Genomic DNA, 18,284 nt, shown 5'->3' with positions numbered 1-18,284 from the left:
ATCATTAACAGTATCACTCGCCAGGACGGCCAGGTGTGCGGCTGTTTGTTCTAGCTGAATCCTGATTAAACGTGCCTAGGTGGGTATCATCATGTCAGAATTGATCCAATACACGGCCAAATTCAAGTGCTTGAAATCTTTCAGCGACATAGAGGACGCGGTTGTCAAATGAGACCAAAAATACCACATCCACCTGAGAGCCGATATATGGACGGGAAATGTTGGAGCAAAGAACCTGCAGAGCGATGATCCGCGACCCCAACCGGCCACTTTGCTGAACGTGCACCCACATTCAAGGACAGTATCTGATCATCATGATGGAGTAATTGCGGTGCAAACTGATCGTCCCGGAATTATTGCCGCACTTCAATGAGTAATGTTTCCCACGCGGTGTCAGGTCAACCACGGAAATTTGAATTCGCCCGCTCATTTACCAACATTGCTTTAGCAAGAACCCACCACTTCAGTGTTCTGTTCAGATCGACAGAAATCATCGGAAAGTGAGCCTGGCAGTCTAAACTTATTCCACCAAGCCTTGCGCCATATTCTCTCCGTTTCTCCCATCTGGGCCTGCAGGTAGTTAAAAGTCCTGGAGGCACGGAGTGGGCCGAATGTGTTGAGCCAAGCCTCGCGCACGGGAGGCGATGCAGAATTCGGACCGCTAGCACTTGTTACCAGTCACATTGACAGCTGCCAGGGTTCCATTTCCCTTCCACTGGGGGTTTCAGGTCGTCCGCTCCGCTCCGCAAATCTTGGGCGTTGATTTTCCATCCATCACCGTAGGGCAGACGACATCAGCGGAACAAACCGAGGTCCTGCGTTCATCCAATCGAAATGATCTACTCTAATTCCGAGCATTTGGGCAATCGTCCCACTTGCGGTGAGTCTTTCGGGCCGGCCGCCCTCAATGCAACCTCCGCTGTCAATGTGCCCCTGAGGCTTCCAATTTGTGGAGCCTCGAGTCAACCCCAAGCTTGACTACCTCCTTGGCAGATTGGACACCCCCCACGAGATAATGGGAGCATGTTGCTATAAAGAAAGATGTCTGTCTACGCCGTGAGCCGAGGAAAATGTGCGAGACCATATCAGCCACTGCTGTATCGATGCACTCTCTTGGCTCGGAACTGTCATTCTTTTTGTCGTGCACTTGATCAGCATGTTCACTTCTGGTATCGCCCTCGCGGGCCTCGCGGCAATGATGCCCGGAGCTCTCGCCGCTCCCGCCGCCCCCACTGCACCCGGCTGCGACGGACCCGACTCCCGGGCTTATCCACCAACTGGCGCAGTCGTGGTTGACGCCAGCGGCGCCCACGCTGGCAGTTACAAGACCATCAGCGAAGGTGTCGCCACATTGAACAATCAGACGACGGCGGAACAAACTGTCTTTGTCCTGCCAGGCACCTATCACGAACAGGTTCTCGTCTCACCTCTGCAGGGCCCGCTCGTTTTGCAGGGCTACACCTGCGATTCAAGCTCCTACGCGCAAAACGAGGTGACCATCACCAATGGGCTCGCGCAAAAGGATGTTCCTCCCGAGGTCACCGGAGAGGCTCGTAACGATCTCACAAGTACTCTCCGATTGAAGTCGGACAACATCAGGGTCTACAACCTGAACATCGCCAACACTGCTGGAAATGTGGGCCAGGCGCTGGCTGTGAACGTCAACGCGACGAACAACGGCTTCTACGGAGTCAACTTCACGGGTAAGAAATTGCATCTCAGTCTGCAGCTGCACTTGAACCAGCACTGACGCAACCCGTGACGAGCAGGCTACCAGGACACAATCCTCAGCGACAAGGGCCGCCAGCTGTACACCAACTGCTACATCAACGGCGCCATCGACTTCATCTTCGGGCGCTACGCCCAGTCGTGGTTCGAGGGCTGCGACATCGAGCCAATCGGCCCCGGGTACATCACAGCCAGCGGGCGCGAGTCCGACGACAGCTCAGCCTTCTACGTCTTCAACAGGGCCACCGTCACGGGAACAGCTGGCGAGGGCTCGACATATCTGGGTCGCCCCTGGGGCCCATATGCCCGCGTCGTCTTCCAGAACAGCGACCTGAGCGATGTTGTCAACCCACACGGTTGGGCAGACTGGAACGGGGACAATGTCACCGACCACGTCTACTTCAAGGAGTTCCAAAACACTGGCGCCGGTGCGGACCTCTCCCAGCGGGTGGCTTACAGTGGTGTTTTGGAGGAGGCTGTCAAGATCACCGACGTTCTTGGAGAAGGCTTTGAGGAGGAGACCTGGGTTGATGCCAGTTACCTGTAAATATCAAGGCATATGCAACGATCTGTCAGATACCCCACGAGCAACAAGTATGCAAATACACACAATATCCTTTGTGACATGATGTTGTGAGCTCTTCTCATTACCTTCTGTTATTATGCGTCAGCGACTGGAGAGTTCGTCTGAAGACCATTACCTTGGTTCTCACGATTGATCAGCCGCGGGTCAACTCACATTATATGTAGCACGCCACATTCAAGTGCTGATAACAAGGGGTCCAATAGTCTCCCAGGAAAGTCAGATGCATTCTTTTAGTAGGAAATCAAATGAAAATACAAAATTCGAAATACGACTAGCAAGGGGAAACTGAATTGTTGTCTGTTGTTGCATGTATTTTTCTGATCAACTTACGAATCTTTATTTTTTTTCATGACATTCTTTCTTGCGCAGATCTACCACTGTTGCTCACAACTCCACGTTAACTCTAACAATAGTTTTTGAAGCGGCTACCGCGCTGGGAAGATGGGAATTAGGGTTTGTTCGACGCTTGAAAGGCGGTACGGCACCCCCATGTACTACCCAGGTACTTATGGAGCCTTGGTGGTACCTGTCTACAGGTCGATGATTCCCATGTCTCCATCAGCACCCAGAATTGGACGACTGCACAGCAAATGATACAATCGTAAGTGGTCTCGTTTTTAATCTGTACACATATGCTTCTTAAGCAATGTGCATCCAGTCCCTTCATACAGTGATAAAATACAATCGTAAAAAAAGGAGAATGGTCATGGGTTGGACCTCATCTGTTTTATCGCGAAAAACGGCGCAAGCATCTTAGGCCGTAGGAAAACCTGAGTCCAGCCATTCTATCCCTGTGAAAGATGCCAGTGATGCGAGGTCTTCTGACTCGCCCTTGCGCGGAGAAAAGCTCTATTTATATCGCACCGCCAGCACAATGACTTGTATTTTTGGCTTGGCGGGAAACTGTCGTGGTCCTGAATAATTAATAGACCACCAGGGGTTCGTCCGATCACCCAATAGCACCACGTGCATGATGCCTTATCTGCAAAGTCATGGTATACATGTAGATCGACCTGAGGGTCTTTGGAAGGGCCGTAGGGCTACGATCATGGGTTGCGTGACATTCTAAGCTGTGCAGCAGGGGTCACACAGTTCCTTTGCCCACTTTTGGATAGACAGACATGATTCGTAGTTGGAAAATGGAGGGCTTAAAGCATCAACAATCCTCCTCACCAAGTCCCACTCTGCAAGTCAATGAATCCTTCTTTAGATCTCTCTCCATGCCATGCGTTACGGCCGCGATGGCTTCCGGTCTTTCTTCAGCCATAATGTTCGTGACGCTGACTTTGGTCGGCGTAGCTTTATCCCAGCAATTCCCGAGCGGATGGGAGCCAGACACGGCGGCATGGGGCGACTTCCCCAGTGTTCCATACGCGGTGTGGGATTCGGTGCAGCCAACTGCTAACCAAGACAGATCAACTTTATCCTCGGTAAGTTTTCGTGTGTCGGAGCTGTAAACATGATTTATCGAACATTGATAGCCAACACCCGGTTGCAGGAAGTTCTGCAGAACGACATTAGCGAGGCTGCACTCCTCCACCACGCAGAGAACCTTGAAGCCATCGCCTACAGCACGCCCGATCGCAACCGCGTCTTTGGCAGCACGGGCTACAATTTCTCGGCGTTGTACATCCACAAACACCTCGCGCCTCTCAGCGACTATTATGACATCACGTGGCAGCCATTCACGGCGCTGTTCACCAGCTACAGCACCAGTCTGTCAGTGACGGGGACGGACCGCAACGCGGGCCAGATGACTTTCTCGCCGAACGGGCACGTCGAGGCCCCCGTCGTCTCCGTTTCAAACAACGGCTGTGATGCAGCCGACTTCCCGGAGAACGTGAGCGGAAACATCGCCCTGATTTCCCGCGGCGATTGCGAGTACGGGCTCAAGTCTGCCCTCGCCGGTGCCGCCAAAGCCGCAGGTGTAATCATCTACAACAATGAAGGCGGTGATGAGGAGCTGCGGGGCTCCTTGATTCATCGCAGCCGCCCTGAGGGCCCTTACCCGCCGACTGTGGCAATCTCCCAGAATGCTGGTCGCACGATCCTCACGTCATTGGCTAGTGGCGAGAGGATTGGCACACTGACTGTTGAGGGAGTGGCAGAGGATCGGGTAACGATGAACTTGATCGCACAGACCAAGGCTGGCGACCAGAATAATGTCCTTGTTCTTGGAGCTCACGCAGACTCGGTAGAGGACGGGCCTGGTATCCAGGACAATGGCTCAGGTGTCAGCTGCCTGCTCGAGGTCGCGCTCCAGCTGGCGAAATACAATGTCACTAACGCGGTGCGGTTCGCCTGGTGGTCGGCTGAAGAGTTTGGACTGGTCGGGTCTCAATACTACGTGAACCAGTCCTCGGCCGCTGATCTTGATCGGATTCGCCTCTACCTCAACTTCGACATGATTGCGTCACCAAACTATAAGCTCGGTGTATACGACGGGGACGGATCAGACTCCCCGGAGGGTGTGGCAGGGCCGGCCGGGTCAGGCGAGGCCGAGCTACTCTTTGCGAACTACATGGGCGACGTGGGAAAGACATCGACGCCAGTCTATTTCAACAACCGGTCCGACTATCAGGCATTTATCTACGCGGGTATTCCATCCACGGGTCCGTTCACGGGAGCAGAGAAAGCCAAGACGGCGGAGGAGGCGTCCGCATTTGGCGGGACGGCCGGCCAAGCCTATGACCCGAATTATCACCAGGTCGGCGATACTGTGGACAATCTCAACATGGAGGCCTTCCTCGTCAACACGAAGGCAGCAGCCCATGCAGTAGCAACTTATGCGACGTCATTTGACTCGTTGGGAACCAGCAAATTGAAAAGACGATCAGCCTTGATCCCACAAGCTCATAGCCATTCAACGGGGTGCCAGCAGCACAGTCACGGGGAGCATGGCCTCTGATAGAAACGGCGTGGTACATCAGAGAGGCTTTCTTATTGTATATAGTTCTAGCTTGCACGGCATGGTTGGCGACACCAAGCCAGGCCAGGCCATTTTACATCTCAGCAGAGATCCTCAGAAGTTCACCTGGTAGCACTAGCCAAGGGTTTGATAGCTAGATGTTCTCTAGTGTTGATGAGATCGAATCAAAATCGACTAGTGGAAATTGACTGAGTATATAATACTGTGCTTCAAGACGGTTGGCTCTTCGTCCCCGTTTGCATGCCGATCGGGTTGTTCTCGACCTCGGAAGTGTCCAACTCTCTTTGATCGTCTACAGCCACCATCCTTCCCTTTGGCCCTTGTATAGGCTTTGCACCCGACCTTTTCTGCCGCCAATGCAACCCTTTGCATTGCAGAGCAAGAAGCATAATCACCGACAAAAGCAGAACGCCAGCTAAGAGCAAAAAGGTCCATCCAGGTCCTATGGCTCGGAGCAGAGGGTCAAGCGCTGCAAGATAGCCCGCAGCCATCTCGCAGCGTACAAGGTTGCACGCAGCTTGTGCCGTGGATGGGCATTCTTGGTTGGCGTCGACGAGCAGTGTGCTCAGCGCCGTGAACATGGTCTGGATGGTAAGACCAATGAAGAATTGCGTAACAAGTGGACCGGCCATGACCACGCCCGTCTGTAGTTGCCAACCGTATGCGGTAATCAGGCAGGCACTTAGGGAAATGAGCGGTACAATTGTCCGGAGTCTCGCTTTCTCAACTGGGAATGTCGAAAGGTTGTCAGCTTTGTTTCGGGTGACAGGAACGCCCAACTCAGTGGCTGTCTTCCGGAAGTTTCTGTCGAGTAGTTTGCCAGTGGCAAAAGCAGACAGAGCGCATGCAACACCAAAGGGTATGTAGATGAGCCCACTAGTGAGTCCTGATATTTCATAAATATCGAGGAATAATGAAGACAGCGATGCCTGCAGACACGAATACGTCGCGTAGCCCACACCGTACGCCGACATCATGAAGACGTTGCCGGGGGATCGAAGAAGCTTGATGGATGTAAATGGGTTCATCGACGCCCTTGCCCGCGTCTTCTCTTGATCCGGTGCCTGACCATCCACAGACTTGACAGCCACATTCGGGACAAGAAGAGGCAACAGGGGTCGATTGATCCCACGTGCTCGTACACTCCCGTTCCCAACGATGGCTCTATTGGTTTCTGGAAGGAAAAGTGCTATAGGTATGAGACAGCACGGTGTAGCAGCTGAGAGAAACCAGAAGATGGAGCGCCATGACCACCGCAGCAGCAACAAGCCACTCAGAAGAGGACCGATACTGGGCGGTGTGTTCAGACTGGCAAAGGATCAGTCCATCAAATCTCTTTCCTTGTGTGCTATCCAGAATTTGCCGGGCCAAGGAGAGTAGTCGGACGAGGGTTACATACAAAAAGGAGATGACGCCTGCATAGCCCCCTCTCTCAGCAGGGGTGAACAGGTCGCTCAAGACGCCGTATGTGACGGAGAATGTGCCTGAGATACCTGCACTTTGGACCATGCGCAAGAAGAACAGGAGCCCAAAATTGGATTGCAGGGCCAGGCCAGTATTCGACAGCAGGTAGACTGTCAAAGCGGTGAGAAATACAGGCCGCCTCCCGAAACGGTCCGCTTCATTCCCCGTAATCGATGGGAAAATCCCCGACACAATGAGGTACGATGTGACCGTGAGGTTGATCCTCTCGATACTCTCGTCAAGATCGTTGGCTATCGCTGGTATGGCTGGGAAGTAGATGAAGCTACTGACTGAGGAGAACCAGCCTGCGAACGCCGCCAGACCAATGATGCAATTCTTCTGGCCGTGCGAAAATTCGGAATGCTCGGGCGACTCATGAATGTGAGATTGGACCTGGATGGCTTCTTCTGGGGAGCTTGTCTCTTTGTTAGCCATGCCCGGGGGACTCGGTATGAAAGCTTGCGAGCCAGCGACCTCAGGAGGACGCAAGGTTGAGAAAAGCAAAGCTTCAGGTGCCACGAACGACTTGGGCGTCAGCACGGAGGATCGCCCAGTGTGAACCACACACCAACCAACAGCGGGGAAGCGGGTCTTGCATCCTACGACAGGGTAACATGTTAGGCTGGTCTTCGTGGATACCAGATCGCTAGTTTACGTGAATTGATAGGCGCTCAGCATCCTTGCCTATCCTGCACGTTGGGGGCACAGAAAAGAGCCGAAGTTGGCACTTTGAATGATTGAAAATTCCGTCACTGGATTCTCTCACTTGCCAAAACTACTACTGAAGTGCTTGCTTACTAGCAATCAGTTCTCTTGTGAGACCGTCCCGCAATTAATCCAGCATGACACTTGCGACGAGTTCTCAACTGCCCCGGTCGTAGCGGGCATAGCAAAAGCCATCAAGATTATATACATCAATTTTATCGAGATAAATATCTTGGAACTACTTTAATTAGCTCTATACTTAAATCAAGCTAGATTTAACCCCTGAATCTATATATGCCGTCCATAAGCCCATTTATATAATAATAAACGCTAAAATATTTAACGTTAAAAAATATAATATTAATAATAATAAGTTTTAAATATAATTATAGTTTATAAATAACGTAGTTTATTATTAAGTGGCGGATATTATTAAGTAATGAATTTTTCCAACTTTACTTAACTTTTATTAATTATGATATTATATTAAGGTAAATAAATTAATAAAAAGTTGGTATTAATTAATATTAATTATATTTAATTCCTTATTTTTAATTAATTTTATTAATTTAAAAATATTAACATAAATATAATGTTAATTTAAATTAATTAACTTTTAGTAGGAAATATACATTTAGTATTAATTAATGCTAATTATATTATTAAAAATGCAATTTCCTATAAATTAATAAAATAGCTATATTTATATTAATTAATGCTAATTAAGTTAGATTTACTATAATATAATTAAAATTTAATTAATTAAATCCTTCTTTATCTTTTTTATAAATTCTTGCATTATGCTTAATTTTATTATAATTATTATAGCGTTTTTTAATTAATTTATTATAAATTAACTCTTTTATCTTATTACTTATTTTATTAGCTAATCGCTTTATTTTTTATTTTTTTTAAATAAAAGCTTAAGATTCCTTAATTATAAGGACTTCTTTAAGCTATACTTAAGTTCTTTTAACCCTTTAGCATTTAATAAGTATTATATTAATATTTTAAAATATATAAATTTGCTTACTTATTATAATAAGTAAGTATATTATTACTTATATATTCTTAATTAATTAATTAATAGCTTTTATAATTAATATAAGGAAGCTTTCTTAATAAATAAAGATTTTATTTTTAATAAAACTTAATTATTAAATAGTTTATTAAGTATTTAATAATATTTAAAACTTTTATTTTTAAGGAGAAATAAAAAGGAATTATATTAAAGTTTGTAAGTAAATATTAAGCTTAAAAATTATAAAATTAAAATCTTAAGGAAAAATTTTAGCTTTTTTAAATATAAATTTAATATTTTTTACTATAAAAGTTTTATTATAAGCTACCTTAAATATAAGAAAGAATTTAAACTTAATAATATAATTAATTAAGGTTTAAATAAAAAGGTTAATCTTATTATTATATATATATTTTAAAAATAAATATAATGCAATATTTAATAGTTAAAATAAGTAAGATAAATATAGCAATATATTAATAATAATAATTTTATTATTTTTATATTATTAATTAAACTTAATTAATATATAGCTTTTATAATTATTTATAATTAATATTTAATAATTAGCATTTCTTTTTAACTTAATATATTTATTAAAATATTAAATTTATTTTAAATTAATCTTATTATTTATTTATTTATTAAAAATAAGCTTAATAACTTAATTATTTAAAAAACTTAACTTTATTACCTAGTTAATAAAATAATAAGCGCTTTAAATAATTATAAATAATGAAATTTATAACTTATTTATATTAATATATTTAATAATAATTACTTATTTTTAATTATTAAGTTAAATTAATTTAGCCTTTTTATATTTATTAATATATATAATAATTATTAATAAGATAATTATATTTATTATAAAGTTAATTTTATTAAAGTTATAAAAACTATTATTAATAATTTAATATTTAGCTATTATATTATAAAAAAGCTTAAATTAATTCTTAATAATCTTTAAATCTTTATAAAGAGCTTTTTAATAGTTATAAGGATAATTAAATTTAGTTTTTAAGCTAAATTATAAATTTATAAAGCATTAAGCTTAATGCTTACTTATAAGCTTGCTATTTTAAAATATTAGCAAAAGATTAGCTATATCTTTTATATTAAAAGATTATAAAGGAAATCCTTAGGTATATTAATTAATAATATATTAAATAAGCGTTTACTTTTTAATTAAGTTAAGTTTATATTATTTAATATATAATTCTTTAAGATTATATTATTAATTTATTTTATAGCATAAAGTTATTTTAAAAATATTAAAGATTTTAGCAGCTTAAGTTATAAGTAAGGGTTTAATGCGATTTTTTTTAAAGTATTAAATAGCTTAAATAGCTAAGAATATTTTATTTTTTTAAATAAAGAATATATATCTTTATTATTAATTTTTTATATATTAAATATTTAAGTAAGTGAATTAATGCAGGATTAATGCGAAAATTAAGGATATAATTAGCATTAAAAATAGCTTATTTTATTAAAATCTTAATAATTTCTAATTATATTATATTACTTTTAGCCCCTTTAAATTAATAAAATTAATTAAAAATAAGGAATTAAATATAATTAGCATTAATTAATACTAACCTTTTATTAATTTATTTACCTTAATATAGTATTATAATTAATAAAAATTAAGTAAAGTTGAAAAACTCCGCTACTTGGTAATATTCGCCACTTAATGGTAAACTATGTTAAGAAAAGAATAATAACTTTATAATGGCTATATAATTTATTAAATTTCTTATTTTATTATTAATAATTAAATATTTCTTTAAAGAATTAAAATTTAATTAAAAAATAAGGGTAAAAAAAGACATTATAATATATTTTTTAAAAAAGAATAAGGATATAATTAAAGCTATATGCAATTTAATGCATAAGCTTAAGGTTAAAGGATAGTTAAAAAGCTAAGTAAATAATAGATAAACTAATAAATAATTAATTTAAAAAACACAGTATGGCTGAAGCTATCTTATCTTAAATCTCCATACTATTATTATTGCTAATGATATTCTTAATAGTTAGATATTAGGATTAAATTGATTTAACATGTTGATGTAGGGTGGTTGAGTTATTTGGTGGCGATAGAGGCCATGTAGACTTTGCTCTGCATGTATCCGTTTTCATCAACATATGGCACAGGTAGCACTTGAGAGTTTGATATGACGTGGTCAATGTTGTTCCCGACTCTCTGTAATTCCAGAGGAACGTGTCTTCGGCAATACCAGTGGCGTGTGGCAGAAAAGACAGGGCCTAGCAAATGTGTGATGGTATATATTTGAAGTGGGCTTGTGTGGCTAGAATTTGACTGCAGAAAGGCGAGAAGGCGCCCTTTTCAAAGGCGAATTTAGGAACCCCCCCCCCCCCGCAAAGTGATTTGACGCTGTCAATTTGATCTTGGCGGCTAGACAATTATCAAATCAGCTCAACATCAATGATATGAACGACCACAGGCGAGGTCTTAAAACCAAACTCTCAGTCTTGTATACGGTACCGGTGTAATCTTGTTCCAGTGCAGGACACCAAATCAAGGATATATACCCGAAGCGATCCCAGGAATATGAGCTCCAGCTCCGTATCAATTGCCCGGATCAGACAAGCAAGTGTAATAAAACGTGCAGGTAGTCTTTTGCATCTCAAACAACCCGCCTACCATCACAAGTGGCTACTGGGCCTTTATACAGCTTCCGACCCCGTACGAAGTATGCCACGACGGCCAGCAACGTGGCACCACCAAACATTGCCACGGCCCAGTTCATTGTCTCCGGAGTGGGAGAGTAGTAAATCGGCCAGAAGCACCAGAAAAACGCAAATGAGGCGTAGCTCACCCCGATCCCATTGACCAGCACACCCCAGCGGCCCAGGCTCCAGCGCACCGGCGGCAACGTCTCGGGCCAACGCAGCCGGCGGTACAGGACACAGGCCGTAGACAGGCCGTACGTGCCCATGAGGGCGACGACGCCTATGGACAGGATGGCGTTGAAGGCGACGCTGCTGCCGATGTAGACGAGGCACATGACGATGGTGAAGCCCAGGGTCAGGGTGCACGCGTTGCGCGGGACGTTGAGCGCCGGGTCGACGCGGCGCAGCCAGTCGGACGCCGGGAGGCCCTGGTCGCGCGCGAAGGCGAAGCACTGCCGCGACGTCGACGCGAACGTCGACACGGCGATCATGAACATGAGGACCACCATCAGGGACGTGATGGCCTGGGCCCCCGCGGGCGGCAGGCTGCCGCTTTCCAGGATCGCAAGGAAGGGGAAGGCGTATTCTGTCGTCGCGACGGTGACGTCGGGGATTGTGAACAGCGACATCAGCATGATAGCGAAGGCGATGGGCATGTTCAGGGCAAAGGACCAGAACATGGCGCGCGGGGCGATGATGCTGGCGTCTTTTACCTCCTCCGAGATATCTAGTACCTCTAGCTGTTAGTCGCCTGCTACGGATCCCAAAGTGATACATTCTGGAACATTCTAAAGCACAAAGATCGGGAAAGTGTAGCAGGAGAAGAATGGTACTGACGAGCTACGGCATCAGATGCTGCAATGCTGTTAGCGCACTGGAATGTGAATGTGACTTTGTTTTATCTCTTGGGTAAATGGGTGGTCAACGTACCGCAGACATTGTACATTGCGGCAACCTGCCCGACCATGACAGCCAGACCAAGGGTCGGGTAATTGCCGCCATTGTCCGTCACTTCCAGGAAGACCTGTCTGGCGGGAGTCTTCTGACTGGTTACACCCATTGTGACCATCACGATGATGAAGCAAGCAATGTGGAGGAAAACGAAGACGTTCTCAATGACAGGCAGCCTCCTTGCGCACCAGATGTTGAGAGAGGCGACCATAGCCGCTATGAGCATCGCGAGGAGGCTCGTCTGCCACAGCTCGGGGGAAAAGGCTGGGTCTCCGATCGACACAGCCGCCATCACCAGCTGGGCGGTGAAGATGCTGTCAGAAGCCGCGAACGCCTGCCAGCACAGTGCACTGAGCCACCCTGATGCATAGCTTGAAATCTTTTGCATGGACTGGGGCGAGAATTCAGAGACCCAGTGATACCTGCAGTCGAATCAGCAAACGTTGAACCTTTCCCACATTCCTTACTTCCTTTCCCAGTCAGAGACAGGAGGACTGACTGTCCCCCGGCGGTCGGGGCCATGGACGACATTTCCGCCAGAGACAGGACAACGAAGAACTGGCCCAGCATCACCCAGCAGTAGCCCCAGAACGTGCCCGCCCTGCCACCGTCGACAAGGCTCTGGAAGTTGTTGACGAATACGAACTCCCACGTGCCCATCGTGCATGATGTGAAGGCAATGCTGCTGAACCAGTTGAAGTTGCGCTTGAACTCCTGCTCCTTGCCCATGCGCTGCATGTCCCTCTGGTCGGTGGAGAACTCGCTAGCCGAATCGATCACAGCCGGGCTGCGGACGGAATTGGACTTTTCAGAGACCTCCATGGCGACTGGTGTAAGATACGAACAGAACCACTATTGTTCTTCACGCCCAAACGGCATGTGTGAGTGAGGTGAAATAAGACCATTCGTAGAACGCTGTTGTATAAGGAGTGATGGAAGGAGGACAGCTTGCGGCAGCTACTCAAGAGTGGAGGCGCATATTCTATGAATCAGCGTTGTAACATTATAATCGGCTTACCCTTACATCTCTTTCCGTTCGGAGAAATCGATGGTTGGCTGTATTTTTAGTTCTGCTGCAACCTGCTTATTTAAGTATGCTGTCTCACCATGATCGACCTTGGCTTATCGCGACTTGTTCTTGCACACATGTGTAAGCCTAGCGTCTGCATTGACCGGCATCAGTCCATGGTGTGTTGACAGTAGTGCTTACCTCCCCGCAGCAGGCCAGGGTGACATTGCAGCTGGATTTAGTGTCACCGACTGAGAAAGGGAAAACAAGACGGTCGATACTGGATGGTTCATTTGTTCAAGCAAAGAGAATCACAGTCAGTTCAGCTATTAAATCAGGAACACTGTACTATTCGAATATTGTCGGCAATGATGTTAAAAAGAAGAAGGCACCTACCAATTGATTAACGTCCGGGCTGCCCAAGCTCCTGAGCAGCCAGATCAGCCCACCAAGCTCTTTCTTTCTAGATACTATTCTTAATAAATGCGGTAAATATTTACGGATGGTGAGTGTACATAGTTAGTGGGTAGTATACTATAGTCACATTTGTCTCATTAGCTACAGTGCATTTAACTCCAGGGTCAATGCAATGCAGACGGGACTACGATGGGTACAGGCCTTTCCCTTACGCAGCCACAGATTTTGCTTTCTGCATTACCTAGGTACAGCAGGATCACGCAATGTCCTCAAGACGGGATAATGACGGCTCCCCAGGGCCCAGAATCATAAACCGAGACTGGAAGGTTTGTTTCTAGAAATCGTCGAAGAGGACCCGATCTAGGTCGGAGATTTGATTTACTGTGGTTACTGTGGTCAAACTGGGATATTTTCCGAGCAATGCTCATAGATTTTCTTGCCATTGCAGATCCTCTTTTACAATATCAATGGCTTAGGATCGGCCAGTGGAAAGGAATTTAATTTACTAGCGAAACTTCATCAGTAGAAAACCTACCAGTAAAGAAATGTGCCAATAGAACCATTGCCGGAAAACCGGTGCAGAAAACTCTTCAAGGCCTCCTGTGACCCGCTGCTACTACTCACCACTGGTCTGCTGCCGGTCAGTTGAGCGTGTGACGGAAGTCCTCATGCATCAAAGTCTCAGGGATGGGACTGTGAGTCGGACGGATTTAATTCCCGGACAATTTCTACTCCTTTGAGCCTCACGAATATCGGCTACCCAGCTTCAATATTCATGCGGCAAAAAGAGTGCATGCTTCCTTTTGAACCAGAACGGCATCAATTTCTTAAGAAAAGAATACAACACTTATTGCGGGTTTTGCAAAATAGTCGAATCACAGGGCGACTTGTGAATGCTAGAAAATTGTTCGGGAATTTGACCATTCTAACTAATTTAATTGTATGAAGCCTACTCGTGGGGACTCTCATCGCACCTAACGATTGACCTTCGACCCAGCCTCCTTCACCTCATCACATCCTTCTTGTCATTCTTGAGAGTGGCGTGAAGCTTCAATATGGATATCGTGTTCAGGGCATATTATCGCATAGTAAGATAGTAATATCGATAGGGTCCTATCGGCGATTTCCTGTGCTGTTATCAATGAAAACCAGTCCTGACAGGGAGACACCCGCCGATCAACCCACAATCTTTGTGGAAAGTCATGCCTTCTAATTCGGCCCTAGGTATGTCTTGGTTGTCAGTGTATTTTCCCACAATGTTGTATTGGTTCTCCCAAGGAGCGATACGTGCCTCGAACTCCCAAGAAAGCTTGACAAAGAGAGTATGAAACTACTGATTTGACTGTGTGATGCATCAGCAATAGAACATGTAGATTTGACCTGTAAAATAGCGACAAAATGAGAACACGCCTTCAAGAACCCGTAGAAGGTCGTTATGTACTTACAGTGATGCATGTGTGTGTGAAAAGGGCACGTCGGCAAAGAGCCCGCACTACACACTCAACTCAGCATGAGGTTATCAGGTCACCGATAGTTTCTGTGGGTTTGCTTCTACAAATGCCTGCACCTTGTTATTACCAAATATGGAGAACAAGAAACAACTCAAATACGATTCCCGACCAGGCTGAGACACCTCAAGGGCACCAACTTAGACGAGGCCCTCCAATACCCCCAACGACTCCAATCTCAACCCCAACCTTGTCAGGAACACACCAATGAGCAGCGGCCCGACTTGACAGGATGCCCCCGGAGGCTAGGAAGGCTGCACGTTATGGTATGGGCGAACAAAGGACCTCGCACTGACCCATCTGAAGAAAAAAAGCTAGCGTGTTGTAACCTGATCTGTCGAAGCCCAACCAAGAATGACCTCAACTCTCAACGTTCCCATCCACATCGGAAAACCGGCATCCGAAGTACCCTAGTTGGTCGTGCCTAATTGGTCGTACATCTGAAAACACAGCATCTCCTTGCGCTCCTCTGGCGATTTCTCTCCACTTCCAAGGTCATGACAACGCTCGCGGGCCGCGATGAATTGCACCACATTTTCGAAAGATCGCCACACAGCCCTCTTCTCCAAAGCGTTACCAGAACTCAGAGCACGCGCACTGCACCCACTCTAGAATCGTTTGCATCCAGTCCGCGACAGATACCGCCGGGTGCGCTGCAGGAAGAATTACAACGTGTTGTTCAGGTTTCGTAGTAGGGAAAACGTGTTGGCGCGCCAAGTTCACCGTCAGACGTGACTATCAACCTCCTTCTGGCAACAAAGGAGCCCAAGCCACGATGGCGTGATTGTCCCCCCTGTCTATCCAAGGCTGCGGGTTGGCTGGCTTGTGTAGCGAGCTCGTCGTCCCCGGATGATTTCGGTCGCTCAGGAATTCCTCTAGAATCTGAACATGTGAAAATGGACGGCCTCGCACATTGGAAGGTATAAGGATTTCATTTAGGTGCATCGTAGATATTATCATTGCTTTTCTCAATTTTATACGATGAGAGAGTAACGTGTTCGGGGCTAACACGCGGGTAAATCGGCCGATAAGCCTAAGGCGCCCCATCGCCGCCGCTGACGGGAGATAACGTGGTGGATCCGGTCTAAGACCTGGGCAAACAGGTGGGCCCGGCCCCCTGACTGGAAATTTTGAAAAATAGTCTTTTTCCGACGGCACCTGTTCCAGACCTGAGACTTGCTCACTCTAAAATTCTGGTTGACACATCAGACCCCGTCGTTGGGCGTGTAACAGCTCCACCGCAAGCCTCATGGCGACGACAGAGCAGCCTCCGAAGGGTTCGAACCTCGGCACGCCGGGTATGCTGAGTGAGAGAGACTCATCCGACACCTCCATGATGCCTCAACAAGAACCGAAGGCGGCTCCGAAAGCCGGCTTCATGACCAGATTGCGCGAGGAAATCGACCCGGCGCACTCGGACCTGCCCGTGCTCGCGACCTGCTTCGTATCCGGAATATGTGACAGCGTCGCGTTCAACGCAAGCAGCGTCTTCGTGAGCATGCAAACAGGCAAGTCCCCATCTCCCCCCTGGACCTACTGGCAAGTGTGTGTCACCGACACGCCCCGACTGACATGTCATCCAGGCAACACCATCTTCCTGGCCCTTGGCACAGCGAACCTCCCATTCGGCGCCGAAACCCTCTGGCTCAGGGCGCTCGTCTCCATCGTCTGCTTCTGGGCGGGCTGCTTCTTCTTCAGCCAGTCGCGCCGCGTCGGACCCAAGGGCAAGGCGACCTTGGCGGGCTCGTTCTTCATCCAGTCCGCCTTCATTCTCATCGCGGCCGCAGTGTCCCAGGGCGGCGTGGTTCCTGCGTTTGGTATGAAGTCTCTCGGCACTGCAGCAGCGCGCGGCAGGCTTGCGAGTTACGAGACCGAGAGCATGACCCTGCTCCCGGTTGCGTTGTTGGCATTCCAGTTTGGAGGGCAGATCGTGACGAGCCGAGTCTTGGGTTTCAACGAGGTGCCGACTAATGTGTTGACGTCGCTGTATTGCGATTTGTTCTCCGACCCGTTGATCATAGCGCCCATTGGCAAGAATGTGAAACGCAACAGGCGGGTTGTGGCCGTCCTCCTGATGGTTGCTGGTGGAATTATCGGGGCTTGGCTGCAGAAGTCGAAGGCTGGTATGCCAGCTGCATTGTGGATCGGAGGTGCCATCAAGATGGTCATTGCCGTATGTTGGTTGGCCTGGAGAAGCAAGACCGTGGTGCACGATGAGAAAGTGTAAACGAGGTAATGAGATCACTCGACGCAGGTACTTCATCCGGGCCCCATGAAATCTTACGAAGCGAGCTGCTCAAATCAGATGATAGACATATACCCATACCATAGATTAATTAGATCGAATTAATAATGTCAAAGAGCTATGTATCAAATGCAACTTTATCTATTATTTCTTTGACGCTCCACTTGTCTCGAGCTGTGTTGTTGTCGTCTTTCCCTTTACTTGGGTGCAGCCCGATCCGGAACTCAGAATGCCTCTGTGCTCTGAATCTTCATGTCGGTCTCCAGCCCGGAGATTACAGCGTCATAGAACTGTCGTGCTAATTCTGCGTTGTCCAAACTGGCAGCAGACAGAAAGTTCTCCAAGCACCACTGAACTGCTCCTGCGTAGTTCATGCCGCCATTTTGTAGGACTATCCCGGCCATTTGGGACGCAACGGTTTTCTTTTCCAGTAAATCATCCACGGTCATCCCATCGTCGATGCGGAGTTATGCAAAATAGTTGCCAGTGATGTATCAACAACAGTCCGAGTGATAATAGCATGGAGTCGACCGGTCTACATGCATTGGCTGGAATTGTCTGATGCTGCGACGTGAGGTTCGGAGGCGATGGTCCTAGGGAAGCTGCATGTGCTTGTCGTGATGCCTGCGATACTTGTTTTGCTACAAATGGTCGATCCAAATAATAGGTGCCACGTTTCGGAATATTCTCTCCGGCAAGGAATGCAATGTCATCAATTGTGACAACCTTTGATAGCCACGGCGTGCTGTACAAGTGGAGGACCCCAAACGAAAGTGTTAAGGCTAATTTGAGCCTTTCCGGATACCCAAAGTTGTCGATTCTCGCTCCTGCACTGTCCAGGATTTCCCGGAGCTTCATGGCCCGGTTGCATGGCCTCGGGTCGTGGTGATGATACAGGTCGAACTTGTTTGACGTACCATGTATGTAGCCATAATAATCTGGCGAAATACGTCGGTCTTTGCTCAATGTATGACACAAATTGGTGACATGATGACGTGCCAAGACAGTATTCGCGACGGAG

At 46.3% G+C, this 18,284-nt stretch overlaps 4 protein-coding genes across 4 annotated transcripts; 2 read left to right on the top strand and 2 right to left on the bottom strand.

Annotated features, from left to right (window-relative positions):
- Positions 1-1,156: 1,156 nt before the first annotated feature.
- On the top strand, positions 1,157-5,222 carry INS49_010702 (uncharacterized protein; the record flags this gene model as incomplete). Its single annotated transcript, XM_043171427.1, has 5 exons — positions 1,157-1,703; positions 1,770-2,271; positions 2,737-2,767; positions 3,729-3,744; positions 3,796-5,222. The coding sequence occupies 5 exons, from the start codon at positions 1,157-1,159 to the stop codon at positions 5,220-5,222; spliced, it is 2,523 nt and encodes an 840-aa protein (XP_043025992.1).
- Positions 5,223-5,452: 230 nt separating this feature from the next.
- INS49_010701 (uncharacterized protein) lies at positions 5,453-7,142 on the bottom strand (the record flags this gene model as incomplete). The annotated part of the gene is made up of 2 exons (XM_043171426.1): positions 5,453-6,551; positions 6,643-7,142. 2 exons carry the CDS (start codon positions 7,140-7,142, stop codon positions 5,453-5,455), a joined length of 1,599 nt encoding a protein of 532 aa, XP_043025991.1.
- A 3,945-nt stretch (positions 7,143-11,087) lies between these two features.
- On the bottom strand, positions 11,088-12,906 carry INS49_010700 (uncharacterized protein; the record flags this gene model as incomplete). Its single annotated transcript, XM_043171425.1, has 4 exons — positions 11,088-11,860; positions 11,971-11,988; positions 12,064-12,506; positions 12,584-12,906. 4 exons carry the CDS (start codon positions 12,904-12,906, stop codon positions 11,088-11,090), a joined length of 1,557 nt encoding a protein of 518 aa, XP_043025990.1.
- Positions 12,907-16,267: 3,361 nt separating this feature from the next.
- On the top strand, positions 16,268-17,245 carry INS49_010699 (uncharacterized protein; the record flags this gene model as incomplete). The annotated part of the gene is made up of 1 exon (XM_043171424.1): positions 16,268-17,245. The coding sequence occupies one exon, from the start codon at positions 16,268-16,270 to the stop codon at positions 17,243-17,245; it is 978 nt and encodes a 325-aa protein (XP_043025989.1).
- Positions 17,246-18,284: the final 1,039 nt, after the last annotated feature.

Source organism: Diaporthe citri (assembly GCF_014595645.1).
Source record: "Diaporthe citri strain NFHF-8-4 chromosome Unknown scaffold_4, whole genome shotgun sequence".
NCBI lineage: Eukaryota > Fungi > Ascomycota > Sordariomycetes > Diaporthales > Diaporthaceae > Diaporthe > Diaporthe citri.
The sequence above is the reverse complement of the archived record's forward strand: the minus strand, read 5'-3'. Positions and strand labels throughout refer to the sequence as shown.